The sequence below is a fragment of the Drosophila miranda genome, chromosome 4 (genome assembly GCF_003369915.1).
Source record: "Drosophila miranda strain MSH22 chromosome 4, D.miranda_PacBio2.1, whole genome shotgun sequence".
NCBI classification, from domain to species: domain Eukaryota; kingdom Metazoa; phylum Arthropoda; class Insecta; order Diptera; family Drosophilidae; genus Drosophila; species Drosophila miranda.
In genome coordinates, this window is record NC_046677.1 from 21,854,465 (window position 1) to 21,881,896 (window position 27,432).

Consider the following 27,432-nt stretch of genomic DNA (forward strand, 5'->3'; position numbering starts at 1 on the left):
ACAGTATACTATACAGATGTGCCAGCTGCATGTGTTAGTATACCACACACAATATGTTATGTATAGCTTCTACGGTTGAAGAATATCAGAATATCAAAAATATCAATATCAGAAGAACTTTTATTTTATATGTTCACAAAATCTTACAACTGATAAAGATGAGATACTTACGAGAAAGCTTCTATAGGGAGACTAATGGGAGGAGGGAATGCAGGTATAAAAACCCACCCTTAAAACCAGTGTTGGTAGGTCAAGTTCTTTCGAGAAAAACCAAGCAAGCTAGTCAAAATCCATGTCAAAGAAGGCCATGAGATTTATTGTTTGTCCAGATTCAATTTTAAGAGTTTTGATTACAATAATTTTCCTAGCTAAATTTGTCGGAGGATCTCTTTACGTTCCAACGTTTACGAATAAGTAGGTAAATGTTTAACCAAAGATAAGTGAGATAGTTCTTATGCCTGACACCCCACAGACATTCCGATAAGCTTAAAGGACAAAATGGAAAAGGAAAATACAGACAAGGAAATCCCCATGAACAAATTAATCGCCTGGTTCACCCAGGAACAGTGCGTGCTTTGCATGCAGCCAAAGCGGGATCCCAAATTCGTGCCCTGTGGCCACTCTTTTTGCGGGAAATGTGCCACCCAGATTATACTCTACAATAGTTCAGACACAAATCCCCACTGTCCGTTGTGCCCTCTGATATATCACGATACAACTTAAACTAGATGGTTTGAATGGATGGTGGGTGATATGGGGGGTGCAAATTTGTTGACGACAATAAATGTTATGTTCTCAAAATCGCATCAACATCGTTTTTGAAGATATTCCAAGCCCAAATGGCAATCAGAATCGGACAGATAAGGCTCTCCGCCTCATCGAGTCGGTTAGCAGAGCGACTTCCGCAGAATCGGATTCAGCTTGTCGGACCAAACATTGATCAGGTTGCTGTTGCTGTTGAAGAAAGCAGAAGACCATAGTCTGATTTACGATGCGAAAGATTACGAGGTACGAGGTACGAGGTTTGGCGCAGCAGATCCGGCTAGCTGTTTATGATGCACTCCTCGCAATTCACATTCACTGTGCTATTGCTAGCCTCGTGTATGTTGAGAAGCAGGTTCTTCTTGTTCATCAGATCAGATTCTCTTGTCTATTTAGATGTAGCTCTGTCTGTTTAATAATTCACATAACATATATTAAAGCTAACGAGACTTTGAATTTCTTGACAAATTATCGAATGTACGGAAGTACTATCGATAAGAAAAGTGCAAAAATACTCGAGTGTCTAATTCACAGGAATAAAAAACTACCGAATGTTTTTTCAATTAGCATATCGATATACATATTTTCATTTTAGATACCATTGAGCGCCAAATTTAAATACGATACCAATTAATGAGTAATCATTTGTTAATCATTTATTAAATACTATTTGATTTAGAGATAAAGAGAGTATGGACTCTATTAATCCGTGAAAATTTGAGATTGATGCCTGCAAGAAAGCATTTTGGCTGGTTATTTACGGTGGCTATGTACCACATATTTGGAAAATAAGAAGCTACCTTAGTTGTCTGAAGAAGTTGATTTTTTTGCGATACTCGGTTTCTAGATCTTTCGAGTGGTGATCATCCATGAATTTGAATTGGCTCGAGGATATGCTGTAAAATGGGTTGACTGGTCGGCGGCAGAAATCCGGGTCGGGTATGTCCTTTTCGGCGATACATTGTCGCAATTTGGAACTGTGCGATGACCGGCTGTAGTCCTTGGTATAGACTGAAATATGAGGGGCTTGAACTCGCGGCACTAAATTCTTATCTTGGGAATATCTGCAATTATCAAAAGCAAACGGATAAATGGGACTAATGGGTATTGAACCGAATCTTCCTTCACTCACTGATTCGACTTGAAGGAACGGAAATGAACAATTTTTTTCAATACTTCAGGACGTACCGAATGCTGCTTTGCACCACTCTCCAAGGCATCATGTGTTTCTGATTTCATACCCGCCATGCAATCATTGACGTCCCTCGGAAAAATGCTTGACTTCTGTTGCCGCGACATTGTGTATATGTGTATGAATGATAAATAACAAGGAACACAACACTTGGAAAACTTAAATTTTCTAACAAAGCTAATTTTAAATTTGTGACAACAATCGAAGAAAAGTCTGCTATGTACTTATTTAATTTTATAAACCTATTTAAATTCTTTAAAACGTAGAATTTTTAGCTGAATACACAAGGTAATAACATTGTTATTTTGAAAATAGATTTTAGCGACTAGTTTAGTTTCCATTTATTATGCATTATTTATTCTAATGGATTTCGTTTATATCCTTGTCGATCATTCACATTCAAAAAATTTATCTTTGGCGCGCACCACTTGTATCCAGTCGATAGTATCGATAGCCATTTGGTGCGAATTTCTCTCTTTTTCGTGTAGGGATTTTTTAGCGCAATAATGTCTGAAATCTCTTACGTTTTTTGTCTTTTTTTTACGCAAAATCCAACAAAAGCAAGTATTTAAAATAATCCAGTCAGGTAGGTGGTGAAATAGGTTCATTAATTGGATACAATTATGTGGGCATGGCTAAATGTTTTACCTAGCAAGTAATATTCGAAGGAATATCAAAATCGAGGAACCATTAACGACGGAGAACGATATAATATTTCAGTATTCCACCGAAAATAATGAAAATTTAATCAATCTAGCGCATTTAGGGTGAAAGATATCGTGGTTTTTTGTAAGTTCAGAGGAAAGATGGCATGAATCCTTAAGAAAAATTTACAATGGCTAATATTTTCCACCCAATGCCACAAGTAGTTTAAATAGAGGGGGCTTAAGTGGGCTAAGTTCGTTTTTTCATCGGTATATTTGCGGTATATTTTGAAAATGAAACGGTATATTTCGGTAAATTTTTTCACTTCAGACCGTATATTAGGTCGGTAATTCGGCGGTCTGCATTTGTTCGAATTTAACTGTACGTACGCCATGCAAAATTTTGCTAAACAATTTTGATCTAGAAGTTTCATTGAAAAGTGTCTTTTTATGTGAATAGTCAACTGATTTGTGAATGTTTAATGTGTTAAAACTTAGAAGAAAGTCAGAGAATGTCTGCAAAGAGTTCAATTCAGGTGTGCATCAAGGTGCGCCCCTGCGAGGCCGGCAATACATCGGTGTGGGAAGTGAAGGAGTCCCGCTCCATACGCCTTATCGACAACCAAGCCGATCCGTGTGTCTTCGGTGAGTGAGGAAATCATAGAGAAATCATAGATCGCACAGTTTCTTATGCGCGTGTCCTATTTGTAGACTATGTGTTTGATCAGAATGGAAATAACCAGGATGTGTTTGACCGCATGGCCAAGCACATTGTCCATGCCTGCATGCAGGGCTTCAATGGTACTATTTTTGCCTACGGCCAGACGTCATCAGGTATTTATACATCTCCGCATATGCATATGCCGCTCACACACTCACGCACGAACTCCCTCTAGGCAAAACGTACACAATGATGGGCGACAGGGAGAACCCGGGGGTAATGGCTCTTGCTGCTAAGGAGATCTTCAAGCAGATAGCCAACGACAACGATCGCGAGTATTTGCTTAGAGTGGGCTACATTGAGATCTACAACGAGAAAGTCTACGATCTGCTGAACAAGAAGAACCAGGACCTCAAGATACACGAGGCCGGCAATGGCATTGTGAATGTGAATTGCGAGGAGTGCATCATAACCAGCGAGTCGGATCTGCTGCGGTTCCTCAGCATGGGCAACAAGGAGCGCACTGTGGGCGAAACCAACATGAACGAGCGCTCCAGTCGCTCCCATGCCATCTTTCGCATCGTAAGTTCGGCTGCTAGTCAGATCTTCTGCTCCCCTGATCTCAGCAATTGATCTCCCTGCAATTCCAGATCATCGAGTCGCGCAAAAGCGATCGCACTGTGGACGATGCCGTTATTCAGAGTGTCTTGAATTTGGTGGACTTGGCCGGTTCTGAGCGGGCCGGGCAAACAGGTGCGAGCGGGACTCGCCTCAAGGAGGGGAGCCACATAAACAAGAGTCTTCTGTTCCTCAGCAACGTGATCATGAATCTGTCCGAAAACGTGGACAATAGGTTCATAAGCTTCCGCGACTCCAAATTGACGCGGATACTGCAGGCTTCGCTAGGAGGCAACGCCTTCACGTCCATCATATGCACCATCAAACCCTCGATTGTAGAGGAGTCGCTATCGACAATCAATTTCGCTATGCGCGCCAAGAAGATCCGCATCAAGCCTGAGGTCAACGAGATGGTCTCCGATGCAACAATGATGAAGCGGCTGGAGCGGGAGATCAAGGAGCTCAAGGACCGCCTGGCCGAGGAGCAGCGCAAGAACGAGAGCCAGCTAAAGGTGAAGCAGCTTGAAAGCCGCATCCAGAATGACATGCTTAAGATCATCACTAGCGACTCGCTGAACGATAAGCGGTTTAAGAATCGCCGCCGTACATGGTGCCCTGCCACCTCGATTCCAGAGAGTGCCATCCCCACACCGCTGCATTGCGGACCGCCAGAGCCCAAACAGGACCATCGAAAATCGAAGCTTTCCCATCTGCCGAAGCCGATGTTCTTTCTCAGCTCGCACATCAGACACCGCGCCGACAACGGTCCCAAGACCATTAATATCATGAAGTCGCTGGACATTGGCACTAGTGAAGAGGAATTCAGCCCTGCCGAGCTCATCGACTTTGGTCTGAGGCCCTCGGATGTTTTGAGGACGAAAGAGCTTACCAGAGCTGAGCTCTCTCTCACGCCCAATGTGGGAGTTTCAAGGTAAGTAGTTTTTGGATTCTTTCCCCAACGATGTAACCACACACGTCACCCACTGCATGCACACACACACACACATACACACACAAACACACACACACACACCACACCTCATTCGTTGTCTGCACATCGTCGTCGCATTGCACATTTTCTCATGCGAGATAGCTTGATGGAGAAAACGAAAATCGATCGCTTGGAGCTGCAAATGTTCACCTCTTTAGAGAAGCAGTTCGAAGCGGACTGGGAAAAGTCCCAGGCTCTGGCAGAGAAGTTGTCCGAGGTGACAGCCCAGCGCGATGAGCTAGAGTCAGAGAGCCAAAAGAATGCCCAGCGGTGAGTCCCACAGGAATAGAAAATATAATTGACAATCAGACACTGCAATTGGCATAGAAATAATCAGGAAAAATAGTCCCCACCCACGTGACTAAGAATTGACATCAATCACGTTTCATATCCTGAAGACATTAAAAAAGCTCGTCGAGAGGATTCTTTAAACTATTTTACTTGTCTTGTTTTTAGTTGCGAAGCCCTGCAGGCCGAGGTAGTGGCAGTCAATGCCAAGAACACAGAGTACGAGGAGCAGCTGAAGGCCTTGAAGGAGACCATTCAGAAGCTGGAGGTGGAGAATCGTGGAGCTGTGAGCTTGGAGTTCGAGTACCAGGCCCACAAAACCAAATCAAAACTACGAGAGACCGATCTACTGTCGGCTCTGTCGGAGAAGGATTTGGCCATCGAAAATTTGCAGAAAGCTCTCGATGAAATCTCCCGCGATGTCCTGCGCAACAGCAAGGAGGAGCTAATGCGCTCCATTTGCCCCGAGCTGGAGTCAAGCCCCGAGAGAATCTGCACCAAGTGTCTGGAATTTGAAAGCCTCTTGGCCGATGCCGATACAAAGCTGGAGAACGTTCAGGTGGCCTTTACCCAGAAGACGGAGGACTGCGAGCGCCTCAATACCCAAATATCCACAGCCCATGACGACATGGCTATTCTGCAGGGAAAGTACGATAGTCTGGAGCAGAATTTGCAGAGCCAGCAGCAGGCCTTTGAGGCCATGGAGGCAGACTATAATTTACTCCAACAGAAGTACCAGCAGCTGCAGCAGGAGTACGAGGATCTGAGGCGAACGTCGAGTGCTTCCGAAGAGCAGGTTCTGCTGCTGGAGGCAGACAACACCAGACTGCAGGCCGAGATTGTCACTCTGAGGGAGCTAGTGGAGGAGGCGCGTCTGCTCTTGGAAGCTCCCAGTCCCGAGACGCTTGCGGAACAGCTCAAGGCCGAGAGCGATCAGCTCAAGGCAGAGCTGGCGAATGTCCAGACGAGCTTTGCGAAGATTCAGGAAGAGTACGATTGCATGTCGAACCAGCTATTGGACAGTGTGGAGGAATGCGATGTCCTGCAGAACGAGGTCAGCGCTCTGCGTGAGCAACTTAAGCTGCGACGGTCGATGCCCAGCTGCGACATCGAGTCCATGAAGAGCTCAGGCGTTGGCACCGAGTGCAGTGATCTTGATTCCGACGCAGACAGCGGATTTTTGGAGAAGTTTGCCCGGCTGTCAGATTCGCTGCACGAGATAGAGCTGCAGCATCGCTCGGGCAGCAGTCGCCTCTTCAGGGCCACTAAGATTCATGAGCAGAATGTGCCCGGCCTGAAGCTTTGCCTCGAGTCAGCTACAGACATACACACCGTCTCTCACCCGCTCGATGATGATACAGCCGATGAGGTGTGCCTGAAGGGCGTGCTGCGACAGCACAGGTTCCAGATTATCAGACTCACCCAGGAGTCATCGCCAGGGGAAGAAGAGGTGGAGAAGAGACGTCTGCTCGACCACATTGCTCGGCTGGAGATGGAGATTGCGGAGAAGAATATGCTGATCGATGTCACGGAGGGAACTATTAACGAGATGCGCGAACAGATGACCGACCTGGAGTCGGCTCTCCTGGAGAAGTCGGTGATCGTCAACAAGGTAGAGTCCTACCAGCAACAGATCGAGTCCCTAGAGAAGCAGAATGCCGAGATAACCATCGTCTGTGAGGAGCTGCAGGAGAAGGTGAAGGAGAACACACAGAGCGAGAGTCTCATGCTATCCCATGGCGACGATACCCTGCCCGGCAGCACATCCCCCTTGTTGCTGCCAGACCAGGAGGCATCCGAGATAGCTGCCCTCAAGACATCCCTTTCCGAGCTGAAGGACAAAGTCGCCGAGCTCCAAGGCCGAGTGGAGATACAACTGTTGCAGTTGCAGCAAAAGGACAACCATATCGATCAGCTGCGTACGGAAATCGAGGAGCTGAATGAGCGCTGCATGTCCATGGAGGTGAAGCAAGTGGAGCTCCAATCGAATGCCAGCCAGAAGCAGCAGCTCCTGGAAAGACAAGCGGAGAAGTTGGCAGACGACGTCCAACGCATCGACCAGCTACAGGAAACCAATGCGAAGCTCGTCGAGCGCAGCACCAAGGCTGAAGAGTCCCTGTCGGAGATGCAGGAGCGTTTGCTGCAGAACAATGGAGACATCCAGACTGTTGAAGAAGACCTAAAGAGTGCCAGAGATTCCATCGAGACTCTTCAAAAAGATCTGATGAGTGCCGGAGATCGCATCGAGACTCTTGAAGAAGCCCTAAAGACTGCCAGGGATTCGATAGAGGCCATTGAACAAACGAAAACAGATGAACTGAACGCCCTTAAGCTGGAGTATCTCGATAAAATAGAGCAGAGCGAGAACGAATATCGCGCCAACTTCCGCAAATACAACGCGGAGTGGGAGGAGGGCAAGGACCGCTACGAACAGAACGTGGCCAGTCTCGTGGCAGACCAAGCCAAAGCTGCTGCTCAACACCAGGCAGAGCTGGAGGACATCAAGACAGAGCATAATTTGGTCTTAGATCAGCTGAGGCAGGAGAAGCTCGAACTTGAGTCGCTTTGCGCGAAGAGCCAGGAATTGGTGGAGGAACTACAATCGCAGATGAACGCCCACGACCGCAGCTCATCCGAACAGCTGGATGAGCTGATAGCCGTCGAAAAGCAGAGGAATCAAGATCTTAAAGAGAGATGCGAGGAGCATATTTTGGACTACGAACAGCAGATTTCTAAAATCCAAGCTGACCTGGATAAGCTGAAGGAGGAGAAGATGGCTCTGCACTCCGAGATCAAAGAGGCGGAATCGCAGCATGCGAGCACTTTGGAGAAGATTCAAGTAATGGAGCGAGAACTGGAAACCCTGAGCAAGCAGACAGCCTTCGAGAAGGCTGAACTACTCGACAAACTTGAGACTTTCAGCTCGAAAAACAGTGATCTCAATGAAGAGCTACAGAGGGCCCAGAAGAAGGCTCTCGGCTTTGAAGACCTACTCTCTCAGCATCAGAGGTTGCAAGAGTGCTTGTCCGAGGCCACTGGGGTTAACATTACGCTAAGAGAACAAGTAGAGAACCTACAGAGCGAGCTCAACAGTTCCCAGAAAGAGCAAAGCGATCAAACCGTTGTAATCGAAAATCTTCAATCGGAACTGATCGGCGCCTTCGAAGTGATGGGGTCTGCGACCGCACAGGAGTCTGTTCTGAAGCATCAGCTGCAGATAATGGAGACCAAGATTTCTAGTCAGGCAGCACATTTCCAACGGGAGGTGGCAGCGCTGACGAGTTCAAGGAACGAGCTGCAGCTGAAGCTGGAGTCCCTGCAAGAGAGCAAAACGAAGCTGGAGTCGAGCAGTCAAGACCTAGAAGTGGCAATGAAAAATGCCAGAAACCTCCAAAGTATGCTGGACGAGGAGCAACAAATGTGTTGTTCTCTGCGCGATGCCTCCTCGAAACTGGAGGAATCCAATGCCCAGCTAGTGGGTCAACTAAAGGAAAAGGATGCAGCATGTGAGGCCTTCCAGGATTCCTTGTCTCGGCAGAATATGGCTCTCGAAGAAGCCAATGTCAAATGCTTGGAAATGCGGCAGGAAGTGAAGGAGGCCCGCATGTCCGTGGAGGAACTAAAAAATGAATGCGAAACACTGCGAACATCTCTAGTAAGCGATGAATATATCCCCATTATCCTTACCTTTTCTGATCAATGTTTTTTCAGAATGCCGCTTTGGCCCAGCAAGAACAAGTCCTTGCAGAATCCGATAAGCAATGCCTCGAACTTCGTCAGAAAATTGAGGAAAGTCGCCAGTTAGTAGCTCAACTCATGGAAAAGGAAGCAGTTTGTGAGACCCTTCAGGATTCCTTGTCTCAGCAGACACAGGCTCTCGAAGAAGCCAATAAAAAGTGTGTGGAAATGCGGCAGGAAGCTGAAGAGGCTCGCCAGTCCGTGGCGGCACTGACCAAAGAGTGTGAAAGTCTGCAAACGGCACTGGTAAGCTAAAAATACATGCATGTCAATCTTCTTCACTTATTCTCATCGATGTGTGTCTTTCCAGAAAACAACTGAGACGGAACGCGATTCCTTGCGCAATGCTGCGGCCCAGCAAGAACAAATCCTTGCAGAGACCGATATGAAATGCCTCGAACTGCAACAGGAAATTAAGGAGAGTTTCAATTTAGTTGCTCAACTCAAGGAGAAGGATGCACTCTGTCAGACCTTCCAGGGTTACTTGTCTCAGCAGACACAGGCTCTCGAAGAAGCCAATGGCAAGTGCTTGGAAACGCGGCAGGAATTGGAGGAGGCTCGCCAGTCCGCGGCGGCACTGACCAAAGAGTGTGAAAGTCTGCAAACGGCCATGGTAATACATAAATTTGAATCTTTCCACTTTTGTTGACCGATATGTGTTTTTCCAGAAAACCATTGAGGCGGAACGTGATTCTTTGCGTATTAGTGCAGCACAGCAAGAAAAAACTCTCGCTGAAACCAATAAAAAATGTTTGGAAATGCGGCAGGAATTGGAGGAGGCTCGCCAGTCCGTGGCGGCACTGACCAAAGAGTGTGAAAGTCTGCAAACGGCCATGGTAATACATAAATTTGAATCTTTCCACTTTTGTTGACCGATATGTGTCTTTCCAGAAAACCATTGAGGCGGAACGTAATTCTTTGCGTATTAGCGCAGCCCAGCAAGAACAAACTCTCGCTGAAACCAATAAGAAATGCTTGGAAATGCGGCAGGAAGTGGAGGTGGCTCGTCAGTCAGTAGCTCAAGTCAAGGAAACGGATGCAGCATGGGACGCCTTACAGAATTCCTTATCACAGCAGAAATTGGCTCTCGAAGTAGCCAAACAAAAATGTTTGGAAATGCACCAGAAAGATGAGCAGTCTCGCAAGTCAGTGGCGACACTGACCAAAGAATGCGAAACGCTTCGCACAACAATGGTAGGCGATTAGACACTTTAATTTCCTTGAAATGATCTAATAGATGGGTATTTCAGAAAACCAATGAGACTGATTATCGCACTGAAATGGAACGCGTACACGCTACTGCGTCGAGTCTTTTGGAGGATAAACGCAACCTAGAAGAAAAGGTGTGCACTCTGAATGATATTGTGGAGAAGCTACAGGGTGACTTGACTGCCCTTCAAGGACTCAAAGCCAACGCCAGCAATGTGTCCAATGAGTCCAATGCGTCCAGCACGTCGCCCTTTGCACCAAGAGTAAGCTTGAGATAAATCCATTTAAATGTAGAATCTAATGCCAAGCCTTCAATATTGTGTAGAAATCGATAAGCTTTGAGTCCGACTGGCGTAAGAACCGACGGCTAAGCGTACACGATGAGCGTCGCAGGCAGTCTTACTGGAACAACGTGCGCGATTGGGGAACCATGACGGATCCCGTGGGTAAGTCAGAGATATTTTCAGAACATAAATCATGGAACCTGAATTAATAATGCTCACAATCTCAGACAAGAACTGCAACTGTGTTGAGCTCAACCAAAAGCTGCAGGACTGCCAGCGAGACCTTTTTATACGGGAGAGCCAGGTGACAGCATTAAACATTGAACTCAAAAACCATCCTCTGAAAGACGAGAATGCCCAGCTACAAAAACGACTATTGGAAGAACAGGAAAAAGCACGTGCCGAACTGAAGCGTCTTAAGCTGAAGAATCAAGATCTCACTTACAAGGTCAATGACATGACTGCAGCGGCATCTGCATCAGTCCAAGCCCAAGCATGCAGAATAACCCCTGCGATGATCTCGGTGGATACACAGACAGAGTCTGACTTGGAGAAGGTCCTGGAGAAGACAAACCTAAAGTATCAAGACACACTTACACTGTGCCGCATCCGCTACTCTAAGATCCAAGATTTGGAACAGAGACTAAAGGAAAACGAAAATTGCGACACCTCCAACCTGACCTCCCTTACAGAAGGCCAAATCAATGCGCTTAAGGTACGTATTGCTTTGCTTATTATTAACAAGAAATCATCTATCATCCTATGCATCTTTCCAGGCCCAATGTGAGGCGCACAAGAAGGAAAAATTAGCCATTAACGATAAATACGAGTACGCTAAACGAGTGCTCAAGATGCGCAAGGATGAGGTGATCGAACTTCGCACTAAAATCGCTGTCTACGAGGCAGCCTCTACAGCCAAATAAGTCACTATATTATCATAGTTTAGTTGTATATAACCTTTAGTTCTCTATGCCCGTACCAAGATCAAATCGTTTGTTTCTAATTATTTATTCCATGTGAGAAGTCAAAACTTTCAATATTTTTCGGAGTATTTTAAATGTATTTATGTACTTGTCATTAAGTTTAGTGTTGCAAGGTGGACATGTATCGAATACACAGCTACGCTGCCTACTGCATATTTCTGTACTAATCTAAAATTATACGGTCCTTTATAACTTAAGAATTCTAAAAGAAGTCGTCTGTGCTGATGAAGCAACAGGTAATTGTGGCCATTCGAAGATTCCGGATGGACCTGTGGAATTACTTACTTTTATTAAAAAAAAAAAGATCTTTGCATCAAATGTACCTGAATCGAAGAAAGGAACCCCCAGCAAATGTCCAGATAGAACAGATTGAAACACCATAAACATTGTTCTTCATAACGCGGCTTTATTGTAATTTCAATAAATATTTATAACTTTCTAAGCACATGGATGTCTACTTATATTGCTTATGTAACGACTTTTAACTAATTTCTTTTAAACTAACGTCTTAACCGAATTGCATTAGCCTTGAATGCATTTCAAGCCTAGGGAAATACGATCTATTGCACTCTCCCTGCGTCGAGAGAGACAAGAAAGGAGAAGTGTCTAACGAACCGAAAGCATAAAACGATCAGGGGATAAATCAAGAAATTAAACATACTCGCATGTTCTTGGGCTCTTCTTTATTCATAGCATTTTGTATAGGTATATTTTTTAGGTATTCTCCAATCTGTTGTTGTATCGTTACGTTAGGCTACGTTGGGGGTACTCCACTCTTAATTGAATGATTGAAATAAGACGGGCTACTTCAAATGAAATGCGACGGCCATTGCGAACTTATAAATAAATATCCAAGTAAATTACATTTAAATTAATTGAGGTAGAAAATTACTAAAGTAACACATATGTTGGTCATAAGGCAAGTGGTTGCGACTCTTGTAGAGTCTGTCTGTGCTCATCTTCGATTGAAACTAACCATAAACCTAGGATATAACTGAGGCATATTCGAACTAAATACATACAGGAAACGCAGCCACGGCCACGGCAACGGCAACGGGCACTACTTACGAGTAGTACTTACATCTATCTACGGGTATGTCTCTTGCTTGCAGTGCTTCCACATAAACTAACTAATTTCTAGTATTCCTTAAGTATCGTATGACTCTCTCTTCAAACGGCGGAGATACTGGATCACCCCTGTTCAGTGTGGTGTGTGGTCTGATCGAGTGCTGAGTATGCTGAGGCTGAGGTATTCAATTCTCTGACAAATCCTAACCATTGTCTGGGTAAGTACAGTACAGGGTTTCTGTGTGTGTGTGTGTCTCTATGCTAAATGTGCACTGTATACCGTATAAGTAGTTGTATATAAATTAACATTCACTTTTTCACGTATGTATGTATATATTCTGATCCATTGCAGATCCTTAACCTATTCTGTTCAATATTGGCAAGTTTCCTGGGGCCCTGGAGTTTTCTATATATTGTATAAAGAGTACGGATATAGACAGGACGGGGACGGGACCAGTCACAACTCATGGAAGTCTAAGGTATTTCGAGGGTTACACGCACACAGCACACAAAACTCATTCGTCTGCTGAGGTCTGCTGAGGTAGTTCGGTTGATGCTGGCTTTGTCCGCGAGATAGTGTTCCTGAGATATGGTAAGCACTGTGAATCAATGGAGTGGCTAGGCTAGACTTGGAACTTGGAAGGCTATTATCGTATGCTTATATCATAGGTAGGCATACTCGGATTCTAGCTGTGGCATGCATGGCACATCTGAATAAACATTTGAGTTCCTCTGTCGTATACTAACATACTTTAAATGCGACGGATCGGTTCTGAGGGATGGGGGCATAGGTGTTTTTGTATGTATTTACAGGCTGGTTCTTCGCTTTCAATGTGAAATCTATCTTACGACTAAAAGGGTACTCTAGGGGTTTAGCTTTCTCCTGTCAGGGCTCGTTTCGGGGATATCCATCCCCTTCATCAATTGTATACACAACAGGTACATGTCTATATTTATACATACATTATATAGTATATATGTATAGGTAGTTTAAAAGCACAACATTTAATTCTACTAGGCCAGCTCTGGCAGCGGCACAAATATGATTTTTCCTAGTCCTAGGTCCGTATCTCTATCGTATTGTATCGTATTTGTATCGTACTGTACACATAAACTGGTATACATGTGGATAAGGCTACTCGTTACATATGTTCCATGGGTATTCGGTATACAACTGTTGATGCAATGACACTCTGACACTCCTGCTGCTGCTCCCTTATGTGTTGTGCACGCCCTCGTCCTCGGAGTAGTTCTCCTCAACATCCGAGTTGGCCACCTCGTTGTTGCTGCCCGACTGATTGTTGTCCAGGCCCAGGTCCATGGGCTCTGAGCCCTCTCTCCGCATCTCCCCATCATTGTCCGCATCGTCCAAGTCATGCCCGTGCATCCGGCCGCCAGAGTTCAGCGCCAGTGGGCCCTGGGCTGGATCCTGGTCGTGGCGCAGAATCGGTTCTATCGACAGGCCCGGTCCGCTCTGGCCAAAGGCGGGGTTACCGGCGGCCAGCTTGCTCAGATCGAACTGTCCGGGCAGCAGGCCAGGCGGCAGGTTCTCCAGACTGTGACCCATGGCATTCAGTTGCGCCATCTTGGCACGCAGAGCCGCTGCTGCAGCCTGTTCCTGGGACATGCCCATGCCTGGAATGCGGATAAAAGAAGATTCTAGTTAGAAAGAGTCGCCTGATGGCAAGAGCTCTGCTCCAACACTCACCGAACGTGTTCTCCGTGATGAACTGCAGGTAGGTGTCCAGCAGGGACTGGCCCGCAGCATTGCTGGTGGGGATCTGCACGCCCAGATCCTTGGGCTGGCCAAGAGCAGCCGCTGTGGCCGCTGCCGCGGCAGCCTCGTTTCGCATCCGCGAGATGGTGGTGTTGGCGTGCCCGAAGTTGCTCAGGAGACTCTCGTGGTAGCGACTGAGGTCGCTGTTGCTGCCACCCATGCCGTACAGACCGTTGCCCACGGTCAGGTCTTCGGGGTCCTCGTCGGAGTCCTCGCCATCGTCCAGTGGTCCGCCGCTGGCGTTGCTCAGATCCAACTTGGCCCCGCCACTGCCACCGCCGCCTCCTCCGCCGCCACCACCGCCGCCGCTGCTGCCACTGCCGCCGGTGGGCGAGGCTCGGGCGCGCAGCTCAGCGGGCGATATCTTGACACCGGCCTTGGCCAGGAGCCGCGAGGCGAGGTCCGGATCGAAGGGGCTGGGCATCGGCAGCACGGGCAGGTCCTTGGTGGAGATGCCCCGATGCTGGCGCGACATGTGCGAGTGCAGCGAGTTGCGTGACTTGGCCACAGTGCCGCACAGGACGCACCGGTAGCCGGGGCAGACGGTGTGCTTGTCCTCCAGATGGGTGCGCAGGGTGTGGGCCGAGCGGTAGATCTTGCCGCATTTCGGGCAGGGACGGGGATCGGTGGCACGGACGCGCATCTCCAGGGATCTTCGGGACACTGCAGAGAAGAAAATAGATGATGAATATTAGATGATTCGATTCACTCGCTACGGGCTTCACTTAGAGTTCAATGAAAAGTCGGCTCATCTTCGTTTGCTCTTTATTGTTCACCAAAATATATTTGCCATCTCCGAAAACACATCTTCTCATAGTCGGCCGCCTCCACACACCCACACATGTGGCAGATACTCGTACCAGATACATTTCATCATCCACACTCTCAAATAATTTGCAAACTAAAATGGCATACGAATCACATACCATCCGATCGGATCGGATCTGTGTGGTTTTCTCTTCTTTTTCTATATGCTTTATAAACTACAATTGTAAAATTGTCCGCTTCGAAATGGAATTTATATGTTTAATCGAGCCTCAAAGTTGATCGATTTCTTGGGCTAGTTTTGCTCAAGTTTCGGTTTTTAGTTTTAGTTATTTTTTTGGTTTTTTCTTTTGATTAACATTATAGGAACCTTTTTACGTATGTTTTCCATCTGCTCTTCTGTATTTAGTACTTAAAGCCGGCCGCCAATCGAATGGAATCAAATCAAAATCAAACACAAACACAAAAGATATCCAAACAAATCATCCATCAATTTTGAACTTTTCTCTAATACAAATCCTTTACGTTTAGTTTTTCTTATTTCCTTCGTTTTTTTTTTTTGTTTGTTTTTGTTTGGCTAAAAATATATTATGCAGGCACATTCTATTTTGTTTCAGTATCAATATTCATAATAACTACTTCATCGTTTTTCATATATCGTATATATAATTTTGTGGTTTGCTTGGTTTTAGCTCATTATCTACATAGTTTCTCCAACCTCTCTATGGCTTAATACGTCTTAATATGTCTGCTTATGTAATTCTATCAATTAATATTATTATATTTCTGGTTGTGTGTGTTCTTTAATTGGGTTTTTTTGGTATTGGTTTTAATCATAATACTGCACATATTTTACTGGAGTTTACTGGCGTTTTATTCTACACAATCTGGCCCTGTAAATCAATTCAAAGTTGTTTATTCAAGGGCAAACATATCAGAGCTTTAGTTGTCTGCATTTTTCATATATATATAGTACTATATTGAATATAGGAACGTAATAATTGTTGTAAGTATCCTAACCCAAAAGCGATCGATCGATCCTCCACTGTCGGCTAAGAGGCTTCTCTGGAATCTACAGTCCATCTAAAGCTCATCATCCTTCTTCTGTTTTTCCTTCCTTCGAGTGATTCCGAATTAGAATGGCAAATGGGTGACTACAAGGAGATTTAAACTGATTGAAACCATTCCATTATTATCCTCTGTTTCTGTTTCTGTTTCTTCAGACAAATTGAAACCTTCTAAAGATCATTCCTTTTGTCGAACAATGATCCCATAAGTGAATAGATTTTAAATGGAAATTGATTGAACGCTTTTTGGTGTGCTGGAAGAAGGAACGAACTGCGGATGGCTGACTGTTTGGGCAGCGGCACTGGGCCCTGGGCCAGTAGTTGGCCTATAGGAAAGGATCCAGTGCGCTCGCAAATTAGTTACTGAATCAGTGGATGTCGACCGTCGCCTTTGACTTGCACTTGGACTACTTTTGGCTATCTACGATAGATGCGAGTGTGTCTCGAGATTGGGTGTTAGAGCTAGATTCGATTTATTGTCGCCATTGAGTGACTGAAAGCAGCAACCTAGAAAGCTTTACGGGGAGTACGAGTACGAGTACGGATACGGAGTATTACAGGGCTGGCGCCGCCTCGCAGTTTCATTTGAAGTCCGGGCCGCCGGCGAAGGGACCGCCCGACGAGCGCATGGCCTTCATCTTGGCCCACTGGAGGGTGTGCTTGATCCGCATGTGATTCCGCACGGAGTTCGGATGGGCGAAGCGCCGTCCGCACTCGATCACCGGACACACGGGACTGTCGCGCGGGTAGTGCCGGTCCAGGTGCTGCCTGAAGACGCGCTGCTCCAGCGGCGTCTCGCACAACGGACAGGGCAGCATATAGTTGCTGCTGCTGCTGCTGTTTGGCCCGCTTCCCGCCGTGCTGGTGCCCGGCACTGGCCCGGGTCCGGGGCCGGGCACAGGTCCTGGTCCCGGTCCCAGTCCGGGTCCCTGTCCCTGTCCCTGTCCGGACCCATTGCCATTTCCCGGACTGACTGTGGCCGCCGAGGCGGCTGTGGCACTGGCTGCTGCTGCAGCAGCGGCTGCCACGGCCGCCGCCGAGGTGTTCTGGAAAAGTTCGGGAAAGTCCCGGGATCGGCTGAGGGCAATGGTGCGGGCCATGAACAGATTGGCGGTCAGCTGCTGCTGGTGCGACACGGACACGGACTGTTGCAGCTCGTCCAGATATTGCTGCTGCTGCTGCTGCTGTTGGTGTTGCTGCTGCTGCTGCTGCTGGGCTGCCTCGTGACGAGAGTGCTGGAGCTGCTGCTGCTGCTCCTGCTTCAGGAGCAGGGTCTGATAGAGGGTGGATTCGCTGGACTGCCGCGTCCGCTTCATGGTCAGCGATATGGCCGAGGAGGCCGACGACGAGCGGTCGTCCTCATCGTCGTTGTTGGTGTGGTTGTTCTGGTTCTGGTTGCTGCCGGCATGGAGGAGGTTCTCCTCCGGATCGTGCTCCTCCTCGCTGTCGTTCCAGGACCGTGCCGAGGGCGTGGGCGAGGAGTTGGCCGAGCGGTTCCTTTTCCTCTTGTTGTGATTCGTATTGGAATTATTATTGTTGTTGTTGTTGTGGTTGTGGTGCTGGTGAGGATTGTGCTGGTGGTGGTGGTGCGTCGGATGATGGTGCTGATGGTGCGACTGGTGGCTCCTCCGCTGCTCTGCGAACAGCTGCGACAGCTGCGGCCTCTGCATGATCTTCGCCAGCTTGCTGGCCCCCGGGCGACGGTCCGCGGCATGCGCCTCGTGCGGCTGCGGCTGTGGCTCCTCCTCCGCCTCCGGATCGACGGTCTCCTGCTTGATGCTGTTCTTGGCATTCAGGAATGTGCCTGCGATGGTCGACAGGTCGTTAGTGTCCAGCACGTGGGCGAGAAAGTCGGGAGGAAGTCAATGTGAAATCAAAAATCAGAAGCAAGCTAAAGGATATCTTTTCTCTCAGTTCGATTTCTGCTCCTTCAAATTTTGATGTACAGTGGTGGGAGAGGGAGTGGGGAGGGGGAAAGAGTGTGTGTGTGTGTGTGTGTATCTTGGAGATAGATTCTTCGGCGGCAGCAGCAACAACAACAGAACAGCAGAACTGAATCAAACCTCCTCTACAGATTTCGTAATTCCAATTTTCTGGTGCCAATTTTCGAGAGATTTTTCAGGTTTTCAACAATTTCTTAGAGTGCCAATTTGTTATGGAAACATTCAGTTCTTACAGTTAGGATTGCCTGCGGCGGAACACACACACGGATCGTCGAGGTTTTAGCCAATTGTTTTTTCTTGATTGATTGATTGTTGGTTGATTGTTTGAGCCAATTACAGAAGGTTTATAGATATATCTTATTGAATATTAAAGTTTAAGTATGATATAACAGTTATAGTACGAGGCAGGCAGGCAGGCAGGCAAAATAATTATTCAAATATAGTACAAAAGAGTGCAAATAATCTAGGAAAACAGAAATCATAGGTTTTATTCACAATCTATTTAATCGGTTTTGCAGTGAAACTCACAAATGGGGGAATCTTTTATCTGGGAGTAGTATTTGCGGGGCTTTTAAAATATTCAGTTCGTGTTTCTTAGAGCTAAAGGGAATACAGTGCGTGGATAAAACTATAAGAGCCAAAGACATGCATGGGAGATGGGAGTAAAAATTCCAGTCAATATATAGAGTTCATTGTTTATCGTTTATTGAATATAACCCATAGAAATACGAGGATATATCTTTCCATACTATAAAGAATGCTTGGGATCGTTGTTTCCGATATTTTACTCATATCTGCGCGAGCAAGGGCAGCGAGTGTGCCAGGGGTGGGCGCTCCAGTGTTGGTAAGCGAGTGTGCAGGGGATTTGCCCCCTAATAACCTAATTTTATTCGATATCACCCCTAAAAAAAATTCAAAATTCAAGAAGCTTAAGCTGCGATCGCTTAATCCTAAAATTTGTATCTAACCTATGCCGCTGAAACGCACTGTACGAGTATTAATGCGCCGCAAAAGTAGAATCCATGCAGAAAGGGTGGATTTATGGATTGGTGGACTATTGGATGCATGGCAAGGAGTGGAGGAAGGGCCTGGCGTATCGCGTGCCACAGAACCATTGCCGGTTTGGACGGGACTATATTCCATATTCTATATATTCTATATGCGGCTGGTGTCTGTATAGTATAGCCATGTGGCGTGCATGAACACACCTGGCCTCGAAAGCAGATCCATCTTCTGCACTGTGGCACTCGCACTCCACGCTCACATTTCAACTTCCATTTCCATTCTGATTCCGTTTCAATATTCGATAATAATAAATATTGAAAAATAAAACGCAATTTAATGTATAGAAAATTGCCAAGGCCCAGGACCTAGACCAAGGCACAGCCCCTGCGGCCCCAAAAATATTGAGTCATTTTGTTGGATGGCCAGAGATTTGCATAGGCGGGGTGTTCGTTGTCCATGGGTGTTTATGGGTGCGGGTCATGCATGACGCAAGGCGACCCCAAAAACTGAAATCAAATTAAACAATTTAGTTCTGGCTTTGTGCGTGACAACTCAAGGGAGAAGGCAAACCAAACAATTCCGATGCATAAATATATATCAAGTGAAAAATACAATAAAATGCAATCGAATAAAATTGAAAATACAATATGCAATAGGGCCGTCCCTCCCTCCGCCTCTACTGTGTCCTGTCCATCCATTGCCATGTGTATAGCCGGCTCTGTCTTTCGCACGGGGTCTCGGATATAGTTAGATGTTTCTTCAGTGAGCATCCTGAGGTCCTCGTCGATTGGCCGAAACTCAAGTGCAGTGGATGTGACAGGATACGACAGCACAGGACAGTAGTAGGGCTAGAACGGGACCCATTCAGGACGGGACAGGACAGGACAGGACAGGCCAGACGCAGCCAGTTCTGGGCTGGCCTGGCGATCTCCTTTGACTAGCCAAGCACATCTCGAATTTGTCACATTTGAGGAAACCGAAAGGATGCAAACCGAGTAACCGAGTATCCGAGTGTGTGTGTGTCTCGTGTCTAAGGTCCTGCCTGCCTGCCTGCAAATGACAGCCACAAGAACAACAGGGACAACCGCTGCCGAGGACATTGTGTCTTTGTGTGTGTGTGTGTGTGTGTGTATGGCCCCGGATCAAATCAGGCGTAAGATTTCCCCCTTAGCAAGTGCATTTTTTGTATGGCTGCTTCTCGAAAGATGCGATGCGTTCTCCACACACACACGGGGGGACACGGGAAAGGGCTTTGCAGGATCTCCTCGGACTGGGGCTCGAGGTGGCCGTGTGCGTTGGTCTGTGCGTAATTTCGTAACCATTTTGGTGCGTCTCCACCGCTCTGGTTGCCCCTCTCCCCTCGTCATCTGTGGCTGTGCATAATTAATGAGATATAAAATGCATAAACCAATTTTGCAAATAATTATGCACCATATGAACTATTTTTGGAAATCACAAAGAAAATGAAACCCAAGCTGAGAGGGGTTTGGTGGAAAGAACAATTTTTCACAGAAAGAACAAAAGAATCTGCAGATATATCCACTCTATCCATACTCTATCCTAGGAAAGTTGGTACAATTATGTTTTTAATCCATCAATTTTGAAAGACAAACGCGTTGCAGATGCCGTGTGAAAATTATAAAAGTATGCAGTCACCAAGTCGCGGTTTTTGAATTTTTTAAAAAGATTTTGGTGGTATATTCCGAAATTCCAGCAAGAGAAAATGATCTACTCTTCCAGGCCTACAGCCTAATTTTCTAAACGTGGAAAGTGCATACAAAAAAATGGTATTATGAAACCATTTCTTTAGCTAATTCTTGGTTAGAAAATTGCCTTTTATTTCATAATCAGCTAGTCTCCAGATATTCCTGGGTGTGTTGTACACATGCCCCCCGTTTCAAGACGTGGGCTTGGTGAGGCACTGCCACTGGCCCATCAATTATGGACGCATGCGAGGGAGTTTTCTGTGCCAATTCACCTTTGGGTTATGCAAGACGTTCCAGCCATCGACTGACATCCGTATATCCTTATATCTGCACCTCCGCACCCACATCAATTACCTGAGCGGAGCGGAGCATTCAATCGGAGCGCGACGGCAATCAGTCTCGGGGAGCAGAGCAGAAAGGACCACGGTCTGGTGTGGTCTGGTCTGGCTGCGATTCCAAACCCAATCCGCGTTGCGGACTCGCATGTCGCTGGCCTGTTAGCGGCAATAGGAATTAGCTTTATTAAAGATAAAGCGTCTCGGGTAACATTTCCTTTCGCGCCAAGGGGCCATTATATCGAAGCAGTCCGTCCCCCAGCCCGGACTGGACTCGTTTTGCATTTCGTAAATGAACTCTCCCGATGCCCAGGATATACTCGAAGGGGAGGGGGCTGGGGTGCCGGCAAATAATGAATTTTTCTATATAAATCACTCCCGTCAATGGGCCTGGCCCATTGATATTATTATGGCTCTGGCTCTGGCTCTGGCTCTGGCAGGGCCTCGATATGCAAACATACATATATCTCTTCAAAGGCGCTTTGTCTCTGTCCGTGGGGTCAAAGGGTTGCACCCCCCGAAAGGAGGGTGCGTCGTAGGTGTGTTTAACGGTCATTTCCCGATGTCTTGCGATCGTTATCACCTCGCTTATTATTATTATTGCTATTGTTATTGCTGTTATGCATATTTTCTCTTGTAATTTTGTCGGGGAGAGGCGGCAGGGCCTTTGTTCTTATTGGAATTTATTACTTAATAAGTTTTTTTCTTGTTTGCGGGGGAAAATGGTTATTTTTCAAGGGGGGGTGGCTAGAGTCCGGCTTTTACGAGCACTGCTCACTCAGCACAAAATTTTGGTTGCTTTTGAATTTTTGAGAGGCCAAATCGGACATCTTTTGGCCGATAATAAAACTATAAGGCCTCGGCCGGACATTGGGTTTTTATTAATTTTTATGGTCCGTTTTATTTGCGCGCAAGTTTATCAACGAATTTTTGCAATAAAACGGGTAAATAGATGCGAAATCTCGCATACACTGGGGGAAAATCAGGAAGTAGTCCAGAGAGAGGGAACACCAGGAATTAGTCCTCAGAGAGGGAGGAAATCTTGAGGACTGGAGGCAAAAACTATGAGGGGAAAGCTGTAGGGCTGTAGAAAGAGATGTCTCTATGTGGCAGTTGATTCCTATAAAGGCAGATATCCTCCCAAAGAAATGTTAGGATTTTTCCATAATTGTATTCTTACTTTTCGGAATAGAATAGATTATAGGTCCTTGGCATTTCAGATCTTCCTTCTAGTACAACATTTTCGCTTGTTCTTGCTAGCCTTTCCTCTCAGTGTACTTCTCGAGCATCGGACAGCCACAAAAATTAATCCCAGCCAATTGGCGGCGTCCTGCAGGCAGGGTTTCTGGGTCTCGCTGGGTCTCTGCAGTTTTACGATCTCTCTGGCCCGCGAAATAGTTGTGATTGAATTATGGATAAAGTGAATTACTCCGTCCGGCCCGTGCGTCCCAGCCGTTCCTCGATTTCATATGAGAGTGTCGTAAAAATCGTTGACCGAATTCATTAGATACGCAGCCCTGGGGTCGGGGCTGGGGGCCGCAGTTAATTAGCTTTTCAGGATCGGGGTATGGGCTAAGATTTATCGCTGGAAAACCCACTTTAGATTCGAGACGCTGGCCAGATGTCAGGACAATCCATCTCTGCATTTGTTTATCTTATAAGTAAAAGCCACCAAAACAGTTTGCCAAAAAAATGGCAAAGTTTTGTCCTTTTTCGTGCTGGGGTGGGAGTGGGGGTGGGGAGGGGGCGAGGGGCCCGGCCACGTACGGCCTGGCAAAAGCCAAACGAAATGTTGTTTAAACTTTGCAAACAAGTTTGCTTGTTCTCGTTTCTTTTTTCTTTTCTTTTCTTTTCTTTTCCACTTGCTTGCTTTTCTTTTCTTGGGGCTTTGTGTGGGCGTCTTCGCATCTCGGATTCGCATTCGCATTCCCTCATAGATAGCATTTGAAATTGAAAGCGAAATTGCCGTTGAGCACATGTGTGACGACGGAGGGGGCTGTGTGGGGCGACACCGAGTGATATATGAACTGGCAGTCGAAGGCGGACTACTACCCGGCACTACCGACATCAGCATTGACATCGACATCGACATCGAGTGCGACATCGACCCACCGCCCCCCCTCGCCGAAAACTGTAAGTGCCGCCAAATGCATATTCAAGGCGGACACATGCCAAGATCGAGCACAACTTTTTTTCTGTGTACACAGACAGGGGAATGGGGAGGGGTATGTGGGGACGCAGATGTCGGACCAGGTTTAGGACCTGGCTCCTGGGCCCTGGGTCCAGCTCGTTGGCCTGTGACGAATGTTGATGATGGCCCCGCAACGATAATGCTGTTTGTTTGTTTTGTTTGTTGTTTTTTTAACTTTTGAAATGAGAAAACTTTTGGCATCTCTCGAACGTGTTTTTAATATGTACAGAACGTTGAGCGATTGAAAGGATTTCTGACATATCTAATCTCTAACAACATATGGACTCCAGCGGTCAATGGTGGGCAGGGGTTGGACAGGGGGGGGGGTACACATATTTGTATCCGATTATGTTTAAGATACTTTAAGGTATTATTTAGACAAGGCAATCATCTGGCAGTTGTTCCGATACGGATTCTCGCTGAATTGAATCCTTTTTTGACTAAAAGATCTCTTGGAATCTCTCTCTCCAGTACTCTAAGAAGATATTGTACGGCACTGAGGCACAGGATATCCCGCTACCCCGAAGGACCTAGCCGGCAGGTAAGCACTCCGTGTATTCAGAAACCATATTAAAATGTCCTCCTCGGTGGTACAATTGCCATTCCTAATGTACTTTTAACACATTTTTAATTGTTGCAAGCCCTGCTAATATGCTGCCCGCGACTGTCGGAGGCCCTAGTGTGCGAGCACAAAAAGTGTTGCCTACTTTTGCGGGCACTTGCAACCAAAAATCGAAATTAGCCTGGGCTTAAACGATGGGTGGAAAGGCCGCTCTTGGAGAGCTGCTGGTTGGAGGCCATAAATTAGTCACGGCCCCAGATGTGGGTGGTCCAGTCGGGACACACACACACACACACATGCACAAAGATAGTGGAAAGCAGAGAGAGAAGCGAAGAGAGAGAGAGAGAGAAAAGTTAAAAAGGATAAATCGCTTGTGTTCATCGCTCTTCGCACATAATAAATGTATCTTTTACTTGCGCCACATGAGGAGTTTGGCCGGGCGTAAGTAACTCCGGGTCCTTGGCCAAGTGTACACCCACACAAACACACACACACATACAGTGTAAGAGAGGGAGAGAGAGAGAAAGGCATGCATGTATGTATGAGTTGTATATAAAGTTAACAGCATTTGGCTATCTTTTTGCAATTGATGTATTACACATAAAAGTTTTCAGCTCGACCCGCACTCACGCACACACACACACACACACACCCATCCAAGCATCCTCCAAGTCCATGTACTCGTACATATGTATGTATGTATTATCTATCTCTGCCACATGTGTGTGTGTTTGTGCCGCAAGACGTCCAAGACATCCACGACCACGTCCGCAAACAAAACGCACGCATACAATTACACAACTCTTACGTGTCGGTGTCGGTGTGTGTGTGTGTGCGCCATGAGTGGGTCGTGGGACCAGAACGGACAGGGTTAGGTGGGTGGTGGGTGGTGGGTGGTGGGGGGGGCACAGAAAAGGAATATTGTTAACCGACTACAAAATAAATACGAAAACTTTTAATGCCCCCGGCTGCCAAGGCAAACGTTGAAAAATGCTTTGCCCTCCTCACCACACACACACACACACACACATGAACCCAAGACACACACACACACACAGTCAGACAGCAAACACCCACACACAGACAGACAGCTGTGGACGGACGTTGGAAGAAGAACGTCTTCGGACTCATTGCCACTTGCTAAACTTAACTGCAGGACATACAAACACACACGAGCACACATACATACAGACAGACAGAATCAACTACACTTGTGGGTAGAGGGGGGTGGGAGAGCTGTCTCTCTCTCTCTCGCTCTGGCCCTGTGTGTGTGCGTGTAAGGACATATGCATGTGAACCCTTCGCCTTCTTCTCTCCCCCACAGCCTCACCCATAACTCATCTATCAATTTTCACGTACTTGGACCGCAGTTGCTTCTGCCCTCAGCCCTCAGTCCTCCACCTCCGCCACAGCCACTGTCTGCGTCTGAGTTGGGGTCTGGGGTCTGGGGTCTGGCGGCTGGGCCTTTGGTGTCCCTGGGCCTGTGCTGCTTGGTTTCGTGGTGATTGTGCCTGGACCGAAGGCGTCTTATTGCCGAAATGTAGCCTTTTGCCATCTTCCCCATGGGCACAAGGGGCCCGCAACGGGGCACAGTGGTGCGGAAAGCCAAGGAAATGGTTACACCCCACATTTTAGGTTTAAGGAGAACCTCAGTTATGCCACAGTGGAGGTCAGATTTCAGACTAAGAAGATGGTGAAGAAACTATTACTCGAACTATGGAATCCCTTGGAATTGGATGTATTATATCTTTGAAAAATATACATACGAAAGGCCCTTCGTTAGGAAGGTAAAGCCTAACTCTTATTAGATCTTAAATAATGTTTAATAATCTTAAATGTTTGTCAATTTTCAAAAGAATATTCGCTATATTTCCCTAAGGATTTGGGAGCTTCAGATATATCCAATTGCTTTCCTAATTTCCCATCACACTGTCCAACATTAAGGAGGAGTATATCTCAATATCCTTAACTCAGTTTGCATAGCCTTCCTAGTTAGTTAACTCCCTGTTGGGCTTATCTTTCAAGGGCCATAAACCTGAAACTACTTTAACCCTTCGACAAAATGTTGCCCACCTCGAACCACTGTCCATTTGCCCGGTTTAAAACCCGACTCCTTGGGCACTGTGTACTTAAAGTTTTCTTCACTCCATTCCCTCAGACACACACACACACACACGTTCTCGCACACACATGCAAACACAATACAAGAACGGACCAACAATGAAAGCTGACAGCCCCAAATGTCATTCTATCTTGGCGGTCATTAGAACGGAGTTCAGGAGGTGCCCCTTGCCGACGAAGAGGCTTGGGCATCGGTTGGGGTCTTGGTTGTTGTTGGCTCTTGGCAAGCAGTTCGCTCTTCGTCTCCTGGCCAAGATTATCTCCTTTACTTTTGGTGGCAAGAACTTTTTGTGTGCCCCTCCCCCCCTACTCCTACTCCTCTTCGTGTTGTCTGCTGTCGTCTTCTGTTTTGCTCCTCCTCTTCTCTGCTCTGTTCTGTTCTATTCGATTCGGTTTTTTGGCTCGGTTCTGCATGAAGTATTTTACTCTTTTTCCATATACTCTCTCGAGCACACACACTTATTAACTTTGGCTATTGTTTTTCGTTGTCCTCGATGTTGCAACACACACACACAGACCCTTCTATACGTGTGTATGTATCCGTGTTTGTGTGTGCGTGCTATTGATGCGGCTAGTTTGATGTATTACCCCCCAAAAAACGAAATGTCTGTATCGCTTATGCGGGGCCCAACTCTGGAATAGAAATGGGCATTTTGGCATTTCGATTTAGTGGCCCTCGCACACACACACACACACACACACACACACAAATAGAGAGCGAGGCAGCATAGAGAGACAAACGATGATTACGCCATCGGATTCTCTCATTCTAGCACACACACACACACATGCCATAGAGAGACACACACAGCTTTCTTCCCTTTCCCTTTTTTTTTGGGTGTGTGTGTGTGTGTGTCTGTTCATGGGTCCTGTCGCGCCGTCTCGCTCATGCGGGCCTTTTTATGGGCATTTTGTATAATACATCATCGACAAACATGTTTGCAAAGTGTGTACGAATATTATATGGGAATATAACTGCTTGTTGGTGTTGCTGTTGCCGTTGCCTCTGCTGTTGCTCTTCTCCATTCTATTGCCGTTGTTATACCCTTTACAGAGGAAGGTATTATTTGAAAGGGGCCAAAGAAAGTACCTTAGTACTTGTGCTTATAATCATCGAACATGGCAAGGCCGAAGTATGTCGAATAGTCATCGAGTTTTTCAGATTGAATTCTTATTTTGCATCGTCCTATAGACCTATAGTTTTAAAGAACGATTGAACTTTGAAGCTTATGAATGGGATCTGCCCTCGAATAGCTATATATTACCATATCTACCTACATATATCGTCATAGCAAGAATTGCTCATAAGACCAGACTTAAGAGAACCACTTTTCTGCTTCTATTCTTTATAAGTAATGCTTTAAAATTCGATAAAAGTCCTCCTATAGGACTCCTCCTGCTCCTATATATTATCTACCAAATACCATATAAATTATCTCATTCGTTGCCTGCCTCCTGGCTCAAACGAAAGCTAGAGTGGCCTATGTATGGCCGTTACTCATCTCAGTCCTTGTGTGCTCTT

At 46.4% G+C, this 27,432-nt stretch overlaps 3 protein-coding genes and 1 long non-coding RNA gene across 10 annotated transcripts in view; 2 read left to right on the forward strand and 2 right to left on the reverse strand.

Annotated features, from left to right (window-relative positions):
* Nucleotides 1–304: 304 nt before the first annotated feature.
* Nucleotides 305–1,793, forward strand: LOC117188702. Its single transcript, XR_004472802.1, has 2 exons — nt 305–418; nt 473–1,793. It is a non-coding gene; the product is annotated as an uncharacterized LOC117188702 (long non-coding RNA).
* Nucleotides 1,393–2,103, reverse strand: LOC108161597. The gene is made up of 3 exons (XM_017295885.2): nt 1,951–2,103; nt 1,563–1,826; nt 1,393–1,492 (listed from the first exon to the last, which is right to left on the reverse strand). Exons 1-3 carry the CDS (start codon nt 1,983–1,985, stop codon nt 1,465–1,467), a joined length of 327 nt encoding a protein of 108 aa, XP_017151374.1. The 5' UTR covers nt 1,986–2,103; the 3' UTR covers nt 1,393–1,464.
* An 841-nt stretch (nt 2,104–2,944) lies between these two features.
* On the forward strand, nt 2,945–11,577 carry LOC108161856 (centromere-associated protein E). Of its 3 annotated transcripts, XM_017296225.2 has the most exons (14): nt 2,945–3,243; nt 3,310–3,432; nt 3,495–3,841; nt 3,910–4,808; nt 4,971–5,138; nt 5,325–8,811; nt 8,868–9,140; nt 9,205–9,507; nt 9,563–9,730; nt 9,786–10,088; nt 10,145–10,366; nt 10,429–10,549; nt 10,615–11,102; nt 11,164–11,577. In XM_017296225.2, the coding sequence occupies exons 1-14, from the start codon at nt 3,111–3,113 to the stop codon at nt 11,308–11,310; spliced, it is 7,182 nt and encodes a 2,393-aa protein (XP_017151714.1). In that variant the 5' UTR covers nt 2,945–3,110; the 3' UTR covers nt 11,311–11,577. The 3 variants fall into 3 exon arrangements, with proteins under 3 accessions (XP_017151714.1, XP_017151716.1, XP_017151715.1); XM_017296227.2 differs by lacking the exon at nt 9,563–9,730; XM_017296226.2 differs by lacking the exon at nt 4,971–5,138.
* Nucleotides 11,578–11,756: 179 nt separating this feature from the next.
* LOC108161857 (protein abrupt) overlaps nt 11,757–27,432 on the reverse strand; it is a 76,195-nt gene continuing 60,519 nt past the window's right edge. For 3 of the 5 annotated variants that reach the window (XM_033392931.1, XM_033392932.1, XM_033392930.1), the window contains one exon: nt 14,907–17,851. In XM_033392931.1, coding sequence (XP_033248822.1) covers nt 16,629–17,851 — 1,223 coding nt within the window. In that variant the 3' untranslated portion in view covers nt 14,907–16,628. Of the gene's footprint in view, nt 14,074–14,146; nt 14,879–14,906; nt 17,852–27,432 lie in introns of those variants that run through there. The other 2 variants (XM_017296229.1, XM_017296228.1) reach the window with 1 other exon arrangement.